This window comes from Hylaeus anthracinus, unplaced genomic scaffold, assembly GCF_026225885.1.
Source record: "Hylaeus anthracinus isolate JK02 unplaced genomic scaffold, UHH_iyHylAnth1.0_haploid 12001, whole genome shotgun sequence".
NCBI lineage: Eukaryota > Metazoa > Arthropoda > Insecta > Hymenoptera > Colletidae > Hylaeus > Hylaeus anthracinus.
The window spans coordinates 12298170-12316873 of record NW_026534348.1 but is presented as its reverse complement, the minus strand read 5'-3'; the positions used below and the strand labels follow the sequence as shown (position 1 = coordinate 12316873).

At 40.7% G+C, this 18704-nt stretch overlaps 1 protein-coding gene across 6 annotated transcripts in view; it reads right to left on the bottom strand.

Annotated features, from left to right (window-relative positions):
- Positions 1–18704, bottom strand: part of LOC128890965 (glutamate receptor ionotropic, kainate 2) — a 276750-nt gene that overhangs the window by 25234 nt on the left and 232812 nt on the right. For all 6 annotated transcript variants that reach the window (XM_054150023.1, XM_054150025.1, XM_054150022.1 and 3 more), the window contains exons 8-10: positions 10269–10289; positions 7267–7419; positions 1822–2043 (exon numbers count right to left, since the gene is read on the bottom strand). In XM_054150023.1, the coding sequence (XP_054005998.1) occupies positions 1822–2043; positions 7267–7419; positions 10269–10289 (396 nt within the window). The remainder of the gene's footprint in view (positions 1–1821; positions 2044–7266; positions 7420–10268; positions 10290–18704) is intronic.

Genomic DNA, 18704 nt, shown 5'->3' with positions numbered 1-18704 from the left:
TGTCTTAATTCGTGACGAACAATCCTTCGTCGCGAATAATAGCGAGCTAATGGCTGCGTAAGGCAAAGATAAAAATGACAAAATATGTTTTGAAATATCAATGTTGTAAATATGTAGTGTATAAAAGAAAAAGGTTTTCATAATTCGAAATAGAAGCCAGGAATAGAATTTGAAGTGACGTGAATTTACCTCAGCGGTCGCGAATATGTTAAGAAGATGTAATTTTTATTGCCATTAGTGTATACACTATTCAATGTATTATATTCTTTATAATCATACTATTCGTTTTCCCAAACCCCGACCTGCAGTAATGTACACAGAATTATTTGGATCGAGAGTGTCCATCACAGGCATTCTTCTCAGCTGCCAATGGTATGGCCTAGATGGAACACATCACTCTCGGATGGGGAAATCGAAAATGGTGGCGAACGCGTGTCGGGCAGTCTCGCGAGTTTGACATTCCGCGTGTCGCGCGCGAAATGACAGCTCCGGCGCGGAATTTCGTGTAACGCGCGAGGAAATTTGCGTCGTGGCCACGTTTCCGAAAAACTATGTTGTTTTACCAAATAAAGTGAGCTCCCTAAACCTATTTATTTTCAACCATTCTGATACATTCACACCTGTACCACCTACCAAAAATCGACATGGACTCAATGATTCAACGGTTGCATAATTCACATACTGAATGTAGCTTGTGTCAATACTGGTCATTTCTCACGATTGAAGTAATTGAAATATAACGTTTGACGTACAAAGTGTTCTCCAATAAATTCAATCGACAATTTTGGGTGACCTAATTGCTACGTCTGATATAACGAGTGTCCCCTACACAATTGCGTTTACTGACAGTGCAATCTTAGAGCGAACTCGGTCCGGAGACTGGGACGTTCAAGGTAAAATCCGATTACTATCGTCGTAAACAAGGAACGCTTAGACCTTTGAAGGACCGGGCATAAGATTGTTCAAGTTCCCGCGTGTCGTCTCCTCCGGCGACCCGAGGGCCCTTGTCTCGTAGTTGCTCACCAGGAGGCTCGACGTTTCTCCCGACACTTCAGCTTGGTGAACTTTCGAGCCAGTTAATACGTTCGCGAGTGCATTACTTGTCGCCGCAATTAGCGGGAGAATAAGTAACGCCGCTGCGAAAACTTCAATTAAATCGCGTATCCTCCCGCGTTTCCGGTCTTCTTTTGCTGGCTTTCTTCGTCGCCGCGGGTAACTGCCTGGGGTGAGTCCGGTTGGGGGAGCGGAAGGGCGGAGGGGATGGGAAAAAAACTAACGAGCTGGTGGGCGAGGACGGCGAAAGAAAAAGGAAAAGGAAGCTTCCTCGCTTCCGCGCCGTCGTTCGTTCAACTCCGTTTCTGTTTCCTTTTCATTCCGGAAAACCAAACAGTCGGGGTTTTAACGGTACGCGAATCATTTACGTACCGGCTACTGGGAGAAACTGAACAATTTTTTTAACGCGGACGATTGCGAATTGGGAGCTGGAATTAGATATGAAAAGCGTTCGAGGTATTTTGAGTCGCCAAGGTTTGGTAATTTGTTGAAGTGGGGATAAGTTAGATAGCGCTGAATAGGTCATTCTCCAATATTGGATTTCGATGGGATTTAAATGTGATGTAGTTTAGAAGAATTCAGACGAGCTTCTTCAAGTCATCGTTTGGGTAATTTTGAATTTCTTCAGAAAATGCTGGAGGCAAAAGTTCAACTTGTGATTTGGGGCTCGTTCAGGCTGATGAAGATGAAATATTCAATTTATAAAAATATTCAATTTATTGCGTGGATTATTAAGAGAAGTTTTATTAGACGTCACCTATTACTCACCAAAATGGTCGTCACGATGAAAGTCTTATTCTGAAGATTCTCTACGATCTGGATGTACTCCTCTTTGTAACTTCTCGTGAAGTTTATACCCCTGGTGCTGTTCCAGATCCCTATCTTCTTCAGGCCCTCCTTGTTGTTCAGTTCGATGATGTCCAGGATGAAGTCCGAGCGGAATCCTTGATGGTCGAACTTGATGATTCCTGTCAAGCCTGTCATCTCGACCTGAGAACAAGCGTCCGACGACATTTGATCATTTGATTCCCTCGAATCAAAACGATATTCCCAAGAGCCCCCATTTATTGACATTTACAAAAATACGTACTTGTTTCCAAGAACGTCTTTATTTTCACTTTTCCTTTCGAAATTATTACTCGGAAGCAGCTGCGGAATCTTAGTTAGGTTCTGCCGTGTCTACATTCTACCTTATCATTAAAGACACCCTTTTTCATTAATTTCCGTTAACTATAATAGAAACCCCGACATCGATTGCTCCGTTCTGGACACGGACTCGTACATTTTGTTTTTTACGTTTTGTTTACATTTAACGCAAATACTGCAACCCCCTTTGCTCGCTTCTTATTACATTGTAGAATCTTAACGATACTCGGTGCACGATAACTGGTGTTTTCTCGAGGTACGTTATCACCCGCTCGATCTCGACGACGTCCCAGTTTCCATGTTACTCGAACCATTTGGAGGAAGAAAAATAACTTAAAAAAGCAAACGACCGAACGAAAACGACGCCGGAGCCACGAGATCCTTGAGCGGGAACAAAAATCCCAGAATTACGACGACGAAATATGTAAAGCAGGCTGGCCTGCGCTTGCGTTGGAACGTTGTCGCGCGCAACTATCCTAATTGCACGGGCACTTAATTGGATGTCTCCGCGGCGCGAATGGCAACGAAAGGAAACGCGACGGGGCAAAACCATCAAGTAACCGATGCGACAATGTTGCAGGAACGTCTCTAGTACACCTGCCACCCGAATTAGTCGACGATTATCTTGTTCGATTATATTTGAATCGGTTCCACAGATATATTTATCTACGAATGTATATGAATTAATGAAACGTAATTAGGCGTATATTGAACATATTATGACGTATTAATTTACCAATAGACATTTAATAAAGTACATTTATAATTTCCAGAATCTTTCAAATAAAATACCGTTCTTGAATTTTATTTTAAACTTTTAGTACAACAAGTATTTTACTCTGATAGCTACGAATTAAAATAAAATGGACTACTATTCCTTACTCAAATTAATATTTTCAGATTGCATATCATTTAAAGGATACAAAGTAACCCCACGATCTTTAACTTCTTCCACTTATTCTTCCAATTAATTCTTTCTACTTCTCCCACCCCTTGCAACCCCCAATCAAGCCTCGCGGCTAATTGCGTGACCAGTTATCGATAGTAATCTTCTACTCGGATACGGCGCTCGTATCTCTGCGGACAGAAGCCGATGCCTACGAGTTTATCAAGGGACGTATCGTGGGTAGGAAGTATGGGGAAATTAATTCCGCGGAATTATGGGCATCGATCGGCCGTCGGGGCAACGTATATTATAACGATATGCTTAATCTGACTGTCCCGACCACCCCCTTCCCTCCCCTGCCCTCGATTTCAAAGCATATTAACGCGCGCCACGAGTGCTGCCATGTGCAACGACAACGCGCGTCCCAGAAGCAGAGACGAACGACGCAGTAAACTGTCCTCGAGCCTGCACAGAAGGCGGTCGTGGTCCATCCTACGTTCCCGCGATTGTTCTGCCAAACAATGGAAAGTTACTTCCGGGTTAAACGAAGCCGTCGGTCCCGTTGACAAATTATAGCTCGCGGTTTTGCGACCGTGAATCCTGGCTGACGCCCGGACGTCGCCGGCCGCACGAAGCCGAAATCGACCGTGCAACTCGACGTTCAACTGGCCGGGATTCCACTTTGGGGAGAGCGAATTCGGGTTATCGGTAATTCCTTCATAGAAGATAGGATTTTAGGACGTGGGCGATGGTAACTGCTTCGTCCTGGCCGCTGTTTATGTGTCAGTTCGGAGGTAACGCAGAAGTGTAGATGAAAGGACGCAACTGTGTAGTAAACAATAAGCATTCACCACCTACGCGTCACCAGCCAAAACATTTGAAGAGCATCGAGCGTAACACGTTCGGTGAAAAATGAAAAAAAAAATGTGCCAGTACCGATAGTTTCGTCAGGTTTTGCGTAAAAAATGGAATCGGTCAGCGAACTACAAATGAAGCTCGCCATACAGCGACAAATAACGACGTGAACACTCGCTGCCAGCGGTAGAAATCCGGTTACGTCGGAAATCAGCGGTGTCGATAACGAGATACGGCTTTTCGATAACTATTTTACTTTTTTTTTTTTATTTCGTTCAGTTCTCCTTTTTATTGTTTCGTTCGACAAATGTTTGCACGCGCTAACGATGTCGCGAGCGTTATTATCGATCAAACAGAAAAACCGGGGGGGACGGATTTGACGACGAGCGTGTAACGCGGGGTATATAATGTTTGGCGCGGCGCGGAAACAGCTCCGGCCGAATCGCAACGCTCGCGGGCCAGTGCTGCTTTCAATTTCGCTAATTACGACGCGTAACCGAGAACAGGAGCGTTTCTGAGCACTGAACACGGTCCGCGTAATTTGTCCCCGAAAATTCGGTCGACATATCAAAGCTGACCCAGTAATTATGCCGGTAATGGTTCCACTCGCCAATTTTCCTACGGTTGCTCCGACGCGCGCGGTCCGAATTTATCGCGGTTTCGGGTCACGGCGCGATCACTGTCCGGTTACGTGACAATTGGCGACCCGTTCCCCGACAGAACACCGAAATATTTTTCGCCGGCGAAATTTCCATTCGCGGATTGTCAAGTGCGGTCGAATTTCTTCGTACGGAATTCGCTGGATATTCGTTTATGGGTGGACTAATTTGCACTGTATTCGGGAGGTGACGTTTGATTCGAATGAGAATTTACTTGGAAAGTATAGTTTTGAAATATTTTCCCATCTACTTCGTGCATTTGTTATACAAAAAAATATGATGCATACGTATTAATAGACTGCGGAACTTTATGCAAAATAGGATCTTTGTAAACGTACACAGAAATATTGAACATAAATAGAAATTTATTTTACTTTGCAAATATTATAATATGATCTATACTTTTAATATTTTTTATATTATTGCATAGTATATGCATTTTATAGATTCTTGCACGTTAATGTTTTCTATAAGTGCATACAAATTCGCAGTCTATATATCAAACATAACCAAAGGTATATATCATTCAAAACGAAATATCAATATTATTATATTAATTAATAGAATATAATATGCATTATATATATATATATATATATGTATGTTTGCATGCTTTCCATATTAATGTACCATATAAATGCATATAAATCGATATTTTTTTGTTTTAGACTACAAGATTTATAGATGATTTATTCACCACTGTAGTTTTCAAATACTTGTGTAACCGTAGTTCTACACTCCTGCAACCAAACACTCCTGATATCGCTACAGAAAAGACGAGCATAACTTGTCCATTGTCCAAGCCGCCGAATTCGGCTGGTGTTCAATTGCTCGACGTTCGCGAGTCATCGATTAGACCTAGTCATCGAGAATATTCAGTGTAATTACGTTCAGCATGCTGCGTCCAGGCCGCAAACACGCAAGTTCATATAGCGTTTCACGCGTTGTTTCGTCCGGGATCAGCGTTCGTGTATGAATATGGTATCCTGCTCGGAGAAACCTATACGGCCTCCTAATACCTTCTACCAATGCAAAGGGCGCCAGGAAATTCAGTTTGCACAGGATGTGCAATTTTTTAGCGAAAGACAGGGACGTGACATGCGGATTTCTGTTCAGGGAATCTACATCGGACATTAAAAAAACGAATATTTTATTTTTCTGTGGAAAGTGTAATTTTCATTTGTGTCAACGAAGTTTACAATCCTGCTTTTATCACATGTGATAACAGAGTTAATTATAGATGTGATCTTCTCAAGCATTTATCCCATTTTTTACACTGCATATACATAATTTTAATTATCTCTAGTTAAAATTTGAGTTTATAGTTTGTATATTCTTAATTATACATGAAAAATTCGCGTCACGTATGTATATACATGTTTCAGATACTATTCTTACAGATACATTTGTTAACGATTCGAGCACTAATACTTCAATCCTCAAAAAATTTTGTGTAAAAAAAAAAAGTGGAACATTTTTTTTTTATGTACAATTTCACTGTTTCTCTTTGGGACACCATTGCTTCGACAATTTTTCAATAGTTTTTGTGTACGTAGCATGGCTATACTGACACTCAATACGAAACTACCTGTGTCCATCCCTTTGTTTCGAATCAATACATTTTTTTAAATTTGAGGTCCATAGGGTAGCGTCCTATTTTTCATCCATGCTTTTCGTACAACGTATCCCTTTGACAAATGGATATTTTCCCATAAAAAAAAATGTAACATGCACAACATCAAGGTGCTATTATTAATCGTAAGGAAACATAGTATTATTCTTCAGCTTTCTTTATGAGAAACTATTAAATTATTTTTCCTACGAGTATAACGACACGTCTGCAAATTGCATCACTCATTTTCTCTCGTGTTCGACCAAACTGTGTAAACACGATGATTTCAAGTACGATGAATCGGTGAAACGTTCCTGATCCCGATGCTTTAAAACGCTTTCCAATACCGCGAGACGATGCGCGGTTTAAACTGTACTTTCACAAAGCTCTCGAGGGGCGAACGGAAAATTGCCGCAGTTTCGAAAGTTCCCAGTTAACACAATAACATAATTTCCACTTCCAATTGAAACGTTTCTTTCTATCCCTTTGCCAATTACGTTATAGGCCGTTTTCCCATCGGAACGACGAGACTGCGATGTCATTGTGACGCAAACATCGTTTCCTGATCGTTCGCGTCGCTTTCAATTGGAGCGTTTCCAACGACATCGCGATAGGATTAAGGTTCCAATGGAATTACCTCCTTTTGTCGTGACAACGCGGCACTGTCGTTCTTTCGATATTTCCCTGGGAAAACAATTTTGAATGTGCCAGGAAATGCGACACTGGATCGACCACTGTTATCTATGTATTCGTTGTCTGTTAAGCGTTTGTATGTGTACTATGCAGAGATCAAAAGCTGCATGGCAGGTCCAATTGGAGACAGTACAATTAGACCACAAGTTATTGACCAACAATTATAGCATCACCTTCATTACATTATAAAATCTTTTTATTATAATCTATACCATACTGTAAAATTCTACAGCATGATCTAGAAGTCTGTCTCACCAATTACACTTGCTGTCCAACTTCTCATCTCCGCACAGTACATGCGTTCGTTCTTATTAAATCCACATGCACACACGTTACGTAACTTGAAATATTTGAACACTCACGATTTTCATATAATTGATGAGAGAGTATCCATGTGGCCAGGTGTCGGTGGACTCGCACGAGAGCGGTTTGATGTCGATCTGCTGAGACGTGTCCAGGTCGTGCAGAGCCTTGGCGAACAGGTGCACGGCGTCGTACATCAGCGAGGTTTCAGTCTAAAATAGTAAGAAACGAAGAAGCAAAATAGCCCCTAGGCCAACCAGCGGCAGAATTGTTACAAATTCGCGACAAATTCGCGCAACGACCCGCGCGAATGTAAATCAGATCACGTGGCGCGCTTAAGCGGATCGATTTGAACGAAATTCGCCTTCTCGCCGCGCACGGAATCGTCGTTTATGAGGGGACGGAATCGACAGAATTCCCACCCCTCGTAAAAGGGAATCGTATCGCACGGCTTGATCGAACGATTCCTTCCTCTGCCAAACGAACTTGGAGCGTTGAAAGGAAACGAACGCGCGCGTGTGCGTGCTTGCACGGTTCCGCGACGAATTGACACCTCCTATTCCCCTAGGCTATTTACTGTCTATCTTACAAGAGTGTACCTGCTGTGTTTACGGAACAGAATGGGGCGGGGAAAGAGTGACAATGTAAACATTTAAGGCGAAAGCTCCGGTGTTCGACACCTTTAAGGCGGATAACTACATTCGCTGATATCAGCTTTCAGAGACAAACCAATATTTGGGAATTTTTTGTTTGGAGACTACGTACTATCGGGGGGGGGGGGGGGGGAAATATTCATTCATGGATGGATATAGCGTAAGGTATAATCTGTAAAATTTGTATTGAAAATTATTGAAAATTGTCGTAACATCAGGATTTTCTTGATGTAATATTTTCTTACTCCTACATGTTTGTAACATTTCTGTTTATTTTTTATTTGGTAATTGCACCTGAAAGAGATCTTGTACACAGAACTAAGAATTCCTTTATTTCTCATGAAAAAGTGAGCGAGTTGATATATTCCTTATACGATATGAGAATTTCCAATTTATTTTTCCATTTCGTCAGATTGGTATATAAAGAGTAAAATGCCATAGTCTGAATTAAAATGATTTCATTTTCTTTGCGCCTCGAAGTAGGAGAATACCAGAGTTCTGGATTAATCTCGTAGCTCATCTCGAATACGACGAGATTACTTATCTTTATGAGAAACTATAAAGGATCTATAATCGTCTTCAAGAAAGGACCGTTCTGAGACTACACGATAGCTAGTGATGGGACGAAGCTTATCGCAAGTATGAAAACCAGATCGAACAGTATTCGTTATCTTTCTTTCATTTATTATCAAAACAAGCATGATTTAATTTATCACATTCCTTTTTAAAAAATTGTTTAAATACTTCTAATTTATTGAACAGAAATGCTACAATTTAAAACAGAAATGGCCCACATAAATTGCACTATAATTATCATGCAGGCCTCCCTGGACCATAATATCAAAATAATTTAGTATCCCATAATTCAATCTCTAATTCAAAATCAATACATTCATGAAAAATTGTTAATCTTTAATTCGTGCCTGTAGGTAGTATTCTATGTAACAACTTTACCAGTCATTGGTACATTGTTAGTTGTTACGATACTAGCGGAAATAAGTAAGGCGATAAAGCAATGATATTCATCGGGTATAATACCAGCTAATGATTTTATATTGTCCTGTCAACTGAATCCGCGGCGAACGCGACTCGGAAACACGACTCGGGTTCCTGCATTGTGCTATTTCGTGGAAGCGTGACTTTTCACATGCGTGGGCGAGCATGCGTGAGCATGATTTTCACGGCTGAGCTGTTTGACATCTGCGATCAAATCGTAGTAATAATAATTCACCCGTGAAGTACTACATTCGGAAAAGCCCCTCTGCATCACGTTTATCTATTAATTAATCGTATATATTTCACTGTCATTCCCTCAGGCATGATTTTACTTCCATTTAGGGTCTACAAGATAAGTAGCGAGCACCGACGCTAACCAGCGGAAAATAATTAAAATAATTTTCTTTGGACTCCGCATAATGCGCGATGCTTTTATTTAATTATACGTTTACAGAAGTACGCGTTAGAGGTAAATTTCTTTCAACGAGAATTCCTCCAACCAAAAGGGTCATAAAGAGTTTTAAAAGTGGTTTCAACCCATTGTGTTGTAACGAGGTGTCTCGGTTCTCGTGAGCTTTTTACGCTAATGACCGGGTGTATTTAAATATCGGGACATTTCAACGATTCTATTCGTATTTATTTAGTAGAGATTAAAACTGCGTTCGGAAACATTAAATTCAGCGTGTAAACCGGGGGACGAGCAACCGTTTGATACGGATGAAAATTCTGAATAACGAACAAAAAGTAAATAACATTCGTCCATTGTTCTTTCCGTATAAATAAACATTTTAATGTTGAAATGGCGAGAATGGGATTTTTCAGGGCGAACGGGCAAAATTTTGATTAATGTACGATTGAATAAAGCGGATTGGGTTCATGTATTATTCGAATTGGACTTTATCCATCTTTCGCTACTATCAAATTATTAATTAATCGTATCTTTAAACACCTAATACTCGAACTTAATATTTGTTTGTTTTTTTTTTTAAATAAAAGACTAGCGTCTTCTGATTTCATAGCAAACGAAGTAATTTCGTAGGAAAATTCAAATAATACAATTCCAAGAAATTGTTTGGGTGATTTTGTTTTATAAAATAGATGGTGATTTGAAATTGGTATCTGGTAGAAACTACGTCACTTCTGCGTTAAATATTTTCCTTCAGTTTCACTTAAGTTTGCTCATGTTTCGTCCAAAGTAAGCCGAATAAAGTTTCGTATTACTTCACTCGTCGCCTGAACTGCGGAGAGGCTTTTCCGATGCATTGTAAATGCGCTAATCCGACGGCTCTTCGAATGAATAAATTATCGATCGCCGTCGAGAAAAATGGCTCGAATTTAATACTCCCACGCTTCGTGGACGAAGTCGCATACCGCGTGCATTTTTTTTTTAATGAAAATTCACCAATTCTTACCTTTATGCAGGTGAGGTTGTTCTGTTCCACGCGTGAAAACAAAAAACAAATGATATTAATTAAGTCTTATACCGTAACTTAAAGTAAGGAAAGAATTCAGAATTGTCATCATTCATTAACACTTAAATAATGAACAGTCTCAATTCAAGCATTAATGTTAAATTTCATTTTGTAATTGAGTTGATATTGTTTCGATGTGAAGTATTAACGCATGAAAATTAATTGCAATTCGTTGATTTTGAACCTTAAAAGTTTATATCCCGAAAACCTAGTTTCAAACTGTTATGTGGGAAATGACTGTTCAATTTATGTTTCTGTGTGAAATTTACGCGTTCCAGAGTAGTTTACGTTGTCGTGTATAAGTTGCAACAGTTGTGTGTTTTGTTTTGTATTATAGATTTTCAGTTACGACGAAGGCGAATTAGGCACAACACCCTCAACGTTAAACTTTCTATTTGATTTCACAATTTGTAATTAAATCAACCACAATTCCCGAAATAAATTTATTGAAAAGAAATAATCAGAAGTGGTTTTCATTGTGTAGATATTTATAAAAATCATCAACATCGTTCGCCCAACGAAAACAACGAAAATATTCACACAGTACGAGATAACAATTATTTGCTGCTGAAACCTGCTTAAAGCGCAATAACAGACTATACTTAGTCTTGTCAATAACAGTAAGCGCGTATTTGTATGCGATTCTATGGAAACATTGACCATTTGTCACGTGCACGCGATCAAGTTAATTAGCGCGATTTCGTCGGGTTCGTTGTAATGCAGTTGACAGTTCGATGAACACGAAAATTGCACGCCTCAGGAATGGTGTTTATTGTAGCAATTATCGACTGCGGAGAGACAATTCGCGATATCATCGAATCTGGCCAAAAAACTGTAAAACAATGGTATTATCATCAGTTTGAAGTTATTAATGTAAATGCACATATTTGTAAGAATAGAAGTACGGGTGCATGCTCTAAAAAAAATTGTTTTCTGTTGATGCTTATATAAAACTATACTCATTCGATACTAAACCATTGACATATGAAACCATAATACGTATAATCATTCAATTAGTGCTTGTTAAACTTTTGAACATCTCATTACGCTCGTATGTCCAAATATGATACAATTACTATATCTTTGGAAAATTATTCTTGAACTCTACACTGTATCTATACATAAAATAATAACTTACACTGACTAGATATTGTAAGTCATTGTAAATCCATCATGAATTGTATATATTTATATAGTTACATGTTACAACTTTGTCTACAAAATTTATACACAAAAATCCACAACTTAATAATCATTCTTTTCAGACAAGTAAACAAATATTCACTCTACTCAATAATTCGAAAAGCTTACTCCTATCTTGAATACCATACTAAAATTATGAATGCTCATCACGACTATCAAATACAGTATTTCCTTAAAGAAAAAGGCGAATCACGAAGCGAGAAGTTACTGGAGCAGTAAAAAAACAGACGAATATAAACGCAGAAGCGTTTCATTTTCGTTCCGTGTCGCTAAATATCCGACACCACGTATTCCTTTGTAACCGATATGACCCAAACTGTACATCCCTTGTCGCGGGAGGAATTCGCAGCACTTGCACCCGCCCTCCCCCTTCTGGAGACAATTCAATTTCGCGAAATACAAAGTGCTCGATATCGACGTCGAGTCGCGCAGGCCCTCCATCGAATTCCCGGCGAAACTTCGCCGAATTGGCTGGTGAAAGGGTCGACGAAATTAACTTGTTCAAGTTTTGTCCGACTTCACGAACCAACGTCGAAAACAACGATAAACTCCGCACGGTTATTATCGAATTTCATCACGGGAAATATTCCTCGCGTAACCACGGGACGCTCGTGAAAGTTCAACTTTCGTTTCGATTCTGTCGACGAAACGGTAGAAACTCGATCCTCTCTGTCACCTGATGCCTAATCTGGCTCATTCCTCGCGAATGGACATCCTTGGAACTCTGGAATGAAAGATTTCTGCATAACACGTGTGCTCGAGGTTGACGAAACCTTCGAGGCTATTTTCGCAAAAGAACTACTACTTTCTAGGACATAAAGAATAAATTAGACTCCTTGTATGTCACGTTCGTCTAATTTTACAGGACTGAGAGCACCGAGACTACAAGAAAATCGTACAACCAGCAATTTTTTAAATTTGATCCTAATTAGGCTAAGGCAACCTCCGGGTAAAGGCTTCCCCTTGTCGGAAAGCGATTTGTTCCGCGTGCAGAAGATGGTCTTTGCTTGTTTTAGCCAGCGCCGTCTCTCGAGCTGGTTGTTAAACGAAGCCTCCTGCCAGTAGCATCGTCGGATCTATCGTCTTTGGACGGTTTAAGATCAGTCACGTACCATCGTTTACTCACATCCGCTCAATTTTCCCGCATCTACGTGTGCACGTATTTACATACTCGTCGACGCTCGCCTAGTCGACGACTCGCGCGGAATCGCTAATGCGAGCGTAGTAGTAGCTTGCGCTGGTCGCCATCGACGATCTTTGGCTCGCGGCTAACGACATTCTGTTAAAGTTCGCTCATGTTATCGACTTTTCCTCGCGAGATGCTCCGGCGAGGATGCGAAGGAATTAGCAAGAAGCGTTGGGTATTGTTCTCCTTTTAGAAGAACGAGATAGAGGAGGTGTCACTGTGGAAGTTATACGGTACGCGACGCTAGCGCCACGCAGAAGTTACTAACGTTGTTTGTATCGAAATTGAAGAACTTTTGAATGGAATGGGATAATCCAGAAATTATTGTGGGAGGTTGTAGATGAATGTTAACAGGATAAGGATAAAAATATATAGAAATGAAAATATAATGGAAAATGTATAAAAGTATGAAGAATAAAATATGTAGAAGTCAAAAATTCATTCGACTCGAAAGAAATAGAATTTAACACTTTGCAGTCCTGTTTCGAGGAAGACTCGACAGAGCTGTACTGAAATCAGAACATTTTGATTGCAAAGGGTTAATAACTTCTTTCTCAAGAACTTCGAGCTCAACTAAAAATCCAAAGGTCCCATAATTTCATTGCAGAGGGAAACAGAGTTCGTTTCTCTATCTACCCAGGAAACCTAAACAAAATCGTTGCGTGTGACGTCAAGTGGTAACCTTTTGAGCGACCTAGAAACAATACCTGCGATTTCGTATTCGTTGAACTTCTCCAGTTGCTTTCTCCCGCGACAACCTAGTACCGTGTGGCGCTCGACGGTCCGCGCTCGAATTAAAGCGCTTTTTTGCGCCAATTCTTTTCCCCAGTAGCGAGTCGACGTCGCGGTCTGCTTCGGGGAAGTAAATCGTGTTAACCGGCGAAGCGAGAGAATACAAGTTTTCCATTAGCCCTCGTTTCAGTCTCGCATAGCTTGAATTCCTTTGTTCGGGGTGGCTGGAGGTCGGAGTGTGTCCTGTGCTTCTGCATCTCATCTACACGAACGATGCTGCGACCTGGACTGGTGCTTTTTACGAAGCTACTGTGTTTTTTTTTTTGTATACTATATTTGACGCAGCCAGCCTACCAACGTAACTAGATTCACACTGCGCACTTAACTTCGAATTTTTCGTAGTCCACGCAATCATCGAAGTTCCCTCGACAATCAAAGTCCCTCTTAAAATATCCCGAATGAATCAATTATCAGAAAGCAGGCGCTTCCCATCGGGGTACCACTTCGCGGAGTGCGATGCGAATTTCTTAATTGTAATTATAGATGAATTGCAGGGGCAGGTAGAATTGCTTCGCCTTACCTTCCGCCGTGTATCTTTTATGTAACTTTTAATGCACCAATTAATTTTCATTGTTTCCCACTTCCGTCCGACTCGAACGCTTCTTGTTCCCCGTTTCCGGGCACGACGCCGGGAGCTAATTCTCTCAAACAAGGAGGCGACGAATTCACTCCTCGCTTCCCTTCCTTTCAATTCGCGCCAGAGGTACCGAATGCTCATTGAAAAGCGTCGGCTTTCCAGTCACCGCGACAAGAGGAACTTTTTATCACGGGCTTCCTGTGCGTGCCAGGAATCGATTCTGCTCGAACGCTGCTCGACGAGGACTTGGCTTCTTTGAGAAACGCACAAGGAGTAAAAATTAAGGTAATCGAGGGTGAGGGTAATTTAAACAATTTTCTTTGCGCTCGGAGTGTATAATTGGAATTTTTAAAACATGACACTGAAGACCTCCTAATTTAGTGCATACTTGTACTGCAAGCAACGTAATTAGTGATGAAGAATTCTTTTGTATTACGCAAGGTCTGTGATATTTATTTTTATTCAATTTTATTGATATTGAATTGTTTAGAAAGTTCGTGGTAATTTTTAAGAAAAACTGAAAGGCATATTTGAATTTGGATATATGTATATTTATTGAATTACATAGGTACCATTTTGTTCCACTGCCTTTCCTCCTTTTAAGGGATGTATAAATATTATTTATTTTCAACCATTCTGATAATATATATTCAGACTTGTACCACCTACCAAAAATTGACATGGACTGTCCAAATAACCCGATATGAAATCCTTTCTCTGTTATTCACATAGTATATCTTCTTATTTCTATAAGCTTGATGGTGACTGAATAATTTTACTCGAAAGGTCTCTAATTGCATTACTTACAGTCTGAAGTGTTTACCCTTCGTTTTTTACAACACGTTCCTTGATTCAATAAATGCATATCAAAGCCAGCCTTTCAAGAAGATGGCCGTACACCAACTCAAAAAAGAACATAGTAACAAATTGTTTATTTTATCCTCCCCATCGCCAGATTGATTCGCGATTCGGTGGTGCTCGAAGGAACGACGATTTGCCGAATACTGTGGTCCTTAATAAACGACGAAGAAAAACCGAATTCGACGAAGTCTCGGGGTAGAGTGCATCCATCGGGTACAGGGCAGGTTTCGCGGAGTCGTTTCCTCCGCGTTATGAACGGGTCATGGATCAAACAAGCGTGCCTCCTCGGGGAAAGAAATGAATGGAGGTATAGGAAAGCTAGAAAGGCCGAAGGTAGAAAGATATAAAGCTCGAGAATCTTAGGACGCCCCGGGGTGCCTTCCAGCAGTCCGAGCATCCATTATTTAACCCCTCGCCGCTGATCCCGTTCAATTGTTTGTGCTTTCACAGATGAACCTGATCTTATTTTCCGCGTTTCTATCGACCCCATGCGAGCCTCGAGGTTATCTGAAAGAAAACACCCCCCTTCCCGTCCCTCTGCCCTGGATACCTTCGGAAAGCTACCTCGCGATCATTTGCGTCAGCTATACTGTTCGTAGAGCATTATACTCGAGCTCCTCTAAAATGCGCACCTCCCTGAGAAAATGGACTTCGTTTATTAAATAGAATTATTAATTAAAAATTGAAAAGTGAACCACTTCTATAAATATTCAGACTTAAAAGGAGATCTATTTGTGGTGTAACATTTAGTAAACAATTTATCTTCCTTCATTTCCTTCATGTAGCACGTACAATTACTTCTTGATGAAGTCATTCATACATTTTAAATATCGTCCAAGTCGTTTGAGGTTCTGAACATCATATTTCCGTATCACATTTGTGTGAAGTATTACAAAACAAAAAATAGGACTTGGGACAGTTTCATTATCATCCCCAAAGTTTCCATCTATTAATCTCGTCACATTTAATCCTACATTGCAGCAATCATAGAAGTGTTCTACACTTCCAAATCAACCCTTGAATCTAGTTTAGATCGATCAATAAGGCTTCCCCTTAATTCAAGTCAGAAGAGTAACATAACAATCCACGTAAAGGAATGTTGCAGGAGTCCTTGATAACGCATCGCATTCTCTAGGAAAATGTTGCCAGGAATTGGTGCGAACGCGCGAGTCAGCCCCATAGAATTTAACCTCTTCAGGGGTCGAGGGTCGGACACCGCAGATGTTGCAAATGTTGCTTCCCGTGTGATGGCCGAGCGTCCAAATTCTCTGCTCAACTTTTTCGCGGTTAATGCCGTGCCAGATGCGCGCAACGATATAATCTGCTTTCGCGATGATCCAGGCGTTCGGGAACTACCAATTAGACGGTCCGTTTTCCTCGAGCGTAACTTCGCTTGCAAACTTCGCCGTGTTGCGGTAAAACGTCGACGATAGTCGTAGAGGAACTCGCTCCGACGAGGATTTGATCGACGAAGACGAACGGAGAGGAATTTTAATACATAAGTGGTCAGTAGATGATCAAAACCGTATTGTTAAGAGAAGTTTTAAGATTATCAAAGATATTTGTTGAAGCAGTTCATTTCAACGTTTTATCTTTTTGTATCGAGCAATTGCGAAGTAACATCCTTCCAAATTTTTATGATTTGAATGTGGATTTTTTGTTCAAGTGAAAATTGAAATGCAAATTTTAAATTGATTTCCGATTTGCATAGTGTTTTTTTTTTTTTTTCTTTTGGTAGTTTGGTGACGAACTGGAATTGAGAGGCAGGAACGCTGAATTCTGCTATGAATTTGAATTTGATTGTTTACTGACTCATTATGTAAAAGCTAACTATTCACTAATGAAAAAAGAAAAACTTTACCCAACACCAAAATTGTCCACTTGGTATTTCGAGTAGAAAAATGAAAACAAATAAATCTTTCCACTTTAATTGTGCACATGATAGTTCAAGGATCGTCTAGGAAATAATCCTGGTCCATATTTCAACCCCACATGGATTGATTACAGAGAATCGAGCACTGTTCGAAACATGCGCGTCAGAGTCAGCATTCGAGTAACCCTGAAAATTCGATTTAACCTTCGACCCTCAATATGGATTAAAAGTGATGCCGTGGAACTTTGTTCTCTGATCTAATTTGGTCTTTGCTGCTGCTACGAGCGAGAACCAAGAAGAAATTTCATCCCTGCTGTAATTTAATATCTGCTTCTACTCTAGACACGTACAAATTTAATAAAAATAATTTTCGAAAGAGATGTATCACTTTTGCTGCTACTTATAATAAAAACTTAGATTACGGGCGATAACCATCCTTTTCTTTTTTATCGCTTGATTCGTAGGAATTTCGAGAAATATCACGATGCGATAAATATAAATTAAAAATAGAGAGTAGTAATACGTTATACAGGGTGTCCCAAAACTCGGGGAGGAGCCGGAAATGGGGGGTAGCTGAGACGATTCTGAACAACAATTTCCTTTGCAAAAATGTCGGATGGGGCTTCGTTAAGGAGATATTAAGCGAAAACCCCGACCAATCAGAGCGCGCGTAGACCGTTGGAGCGGCCGCGGTAGCGTAGGCTACGCGCTGGTGGCCGCGCTTGCACGCGAACAAGTGACTCGACGTGCATCGAAGCATCGACCTAGCGCGTAGCCTTCGCTACCGCGGCCGCTCCAACAGTCTACGCGCGCTCTGATTGGTCGGGGTTTTCGCTTAATATCTCCTTAACGAAGCCCCATCCGACATTTTTGCAAAGGAAATTGTTGTTCAGAATCGTCTCAGCAACCCCCCATTTCCGGCTCCTCCCCGAGTTTTGGAACACCCTGTATACACACGTAGAACAGTGCATTAAATATTGGGTTCATTCGACGAGAAGATAACAAGAGATAACAATAAAATAACAAGCCATAAGCTAACGCTCCAAAGTCTACAGAGTTCAAACGCCAACATGACATTGCATCTGGGAGTCTCGCGACTCAGCAGCATTCAATCATACAGGTGACAACGGTCTAAGAGACGTGGAATGCCATACGATCACTTATGGGAGTTATGCAACTCAATAGTGATGTCTCCTGCTATCACGAGTTCCCTAATGCGATGACTGGCACGAGGGCAGCAACGTCCCCGGAGGGATAGGGTGTAACAATGATTTCTGTTGTCATTCGATCTAATAGTGATCGATGGAGACTCTCGACTACTCTCGAGAATGTACGACGTTCGGAATGCGGTCAACGGAGCAAGCTTCAAAGCTTTGTCACGCACCGCACGAGAGCTTTTACGTGGCGAATTTCTCGAGATCCATTAGGTGGCTAAAAGACACTTGACTTATTTATGTGGGTTTCCCAAAGCGGAATGTTGAAAGCGACTTTGTTGCCGGACTCAAGAGTGGAAAGCCGCATCAAGTCAAACAGGAGTCAAAGTGGATGGTGAAATGGTGATCTCGAAGAACTTGGAATTTGGAAATATAATACAAAAGAACCTTATTCCAAGATGAATAGATAAAAGCTTCTACCATGACCGTAACCTTCCATCACCCACAGTTTAATGTTCAATCGCCAAGAAATTTATCTACTGCATCACTCATATTTTAATTAAAATAAACAATGATTTTTCCTTTATAATTCTCGCGTTTAATCGATGCAAGAATATTACCAGATGTTTCCGAAAAATAGCCGGATTCAAATATCGCGTTTCCCATTTCCATCGACACACCAAGCATTGAACCAACAATCAGAGCGCAACAATTGCGCCAGAACGAGGCA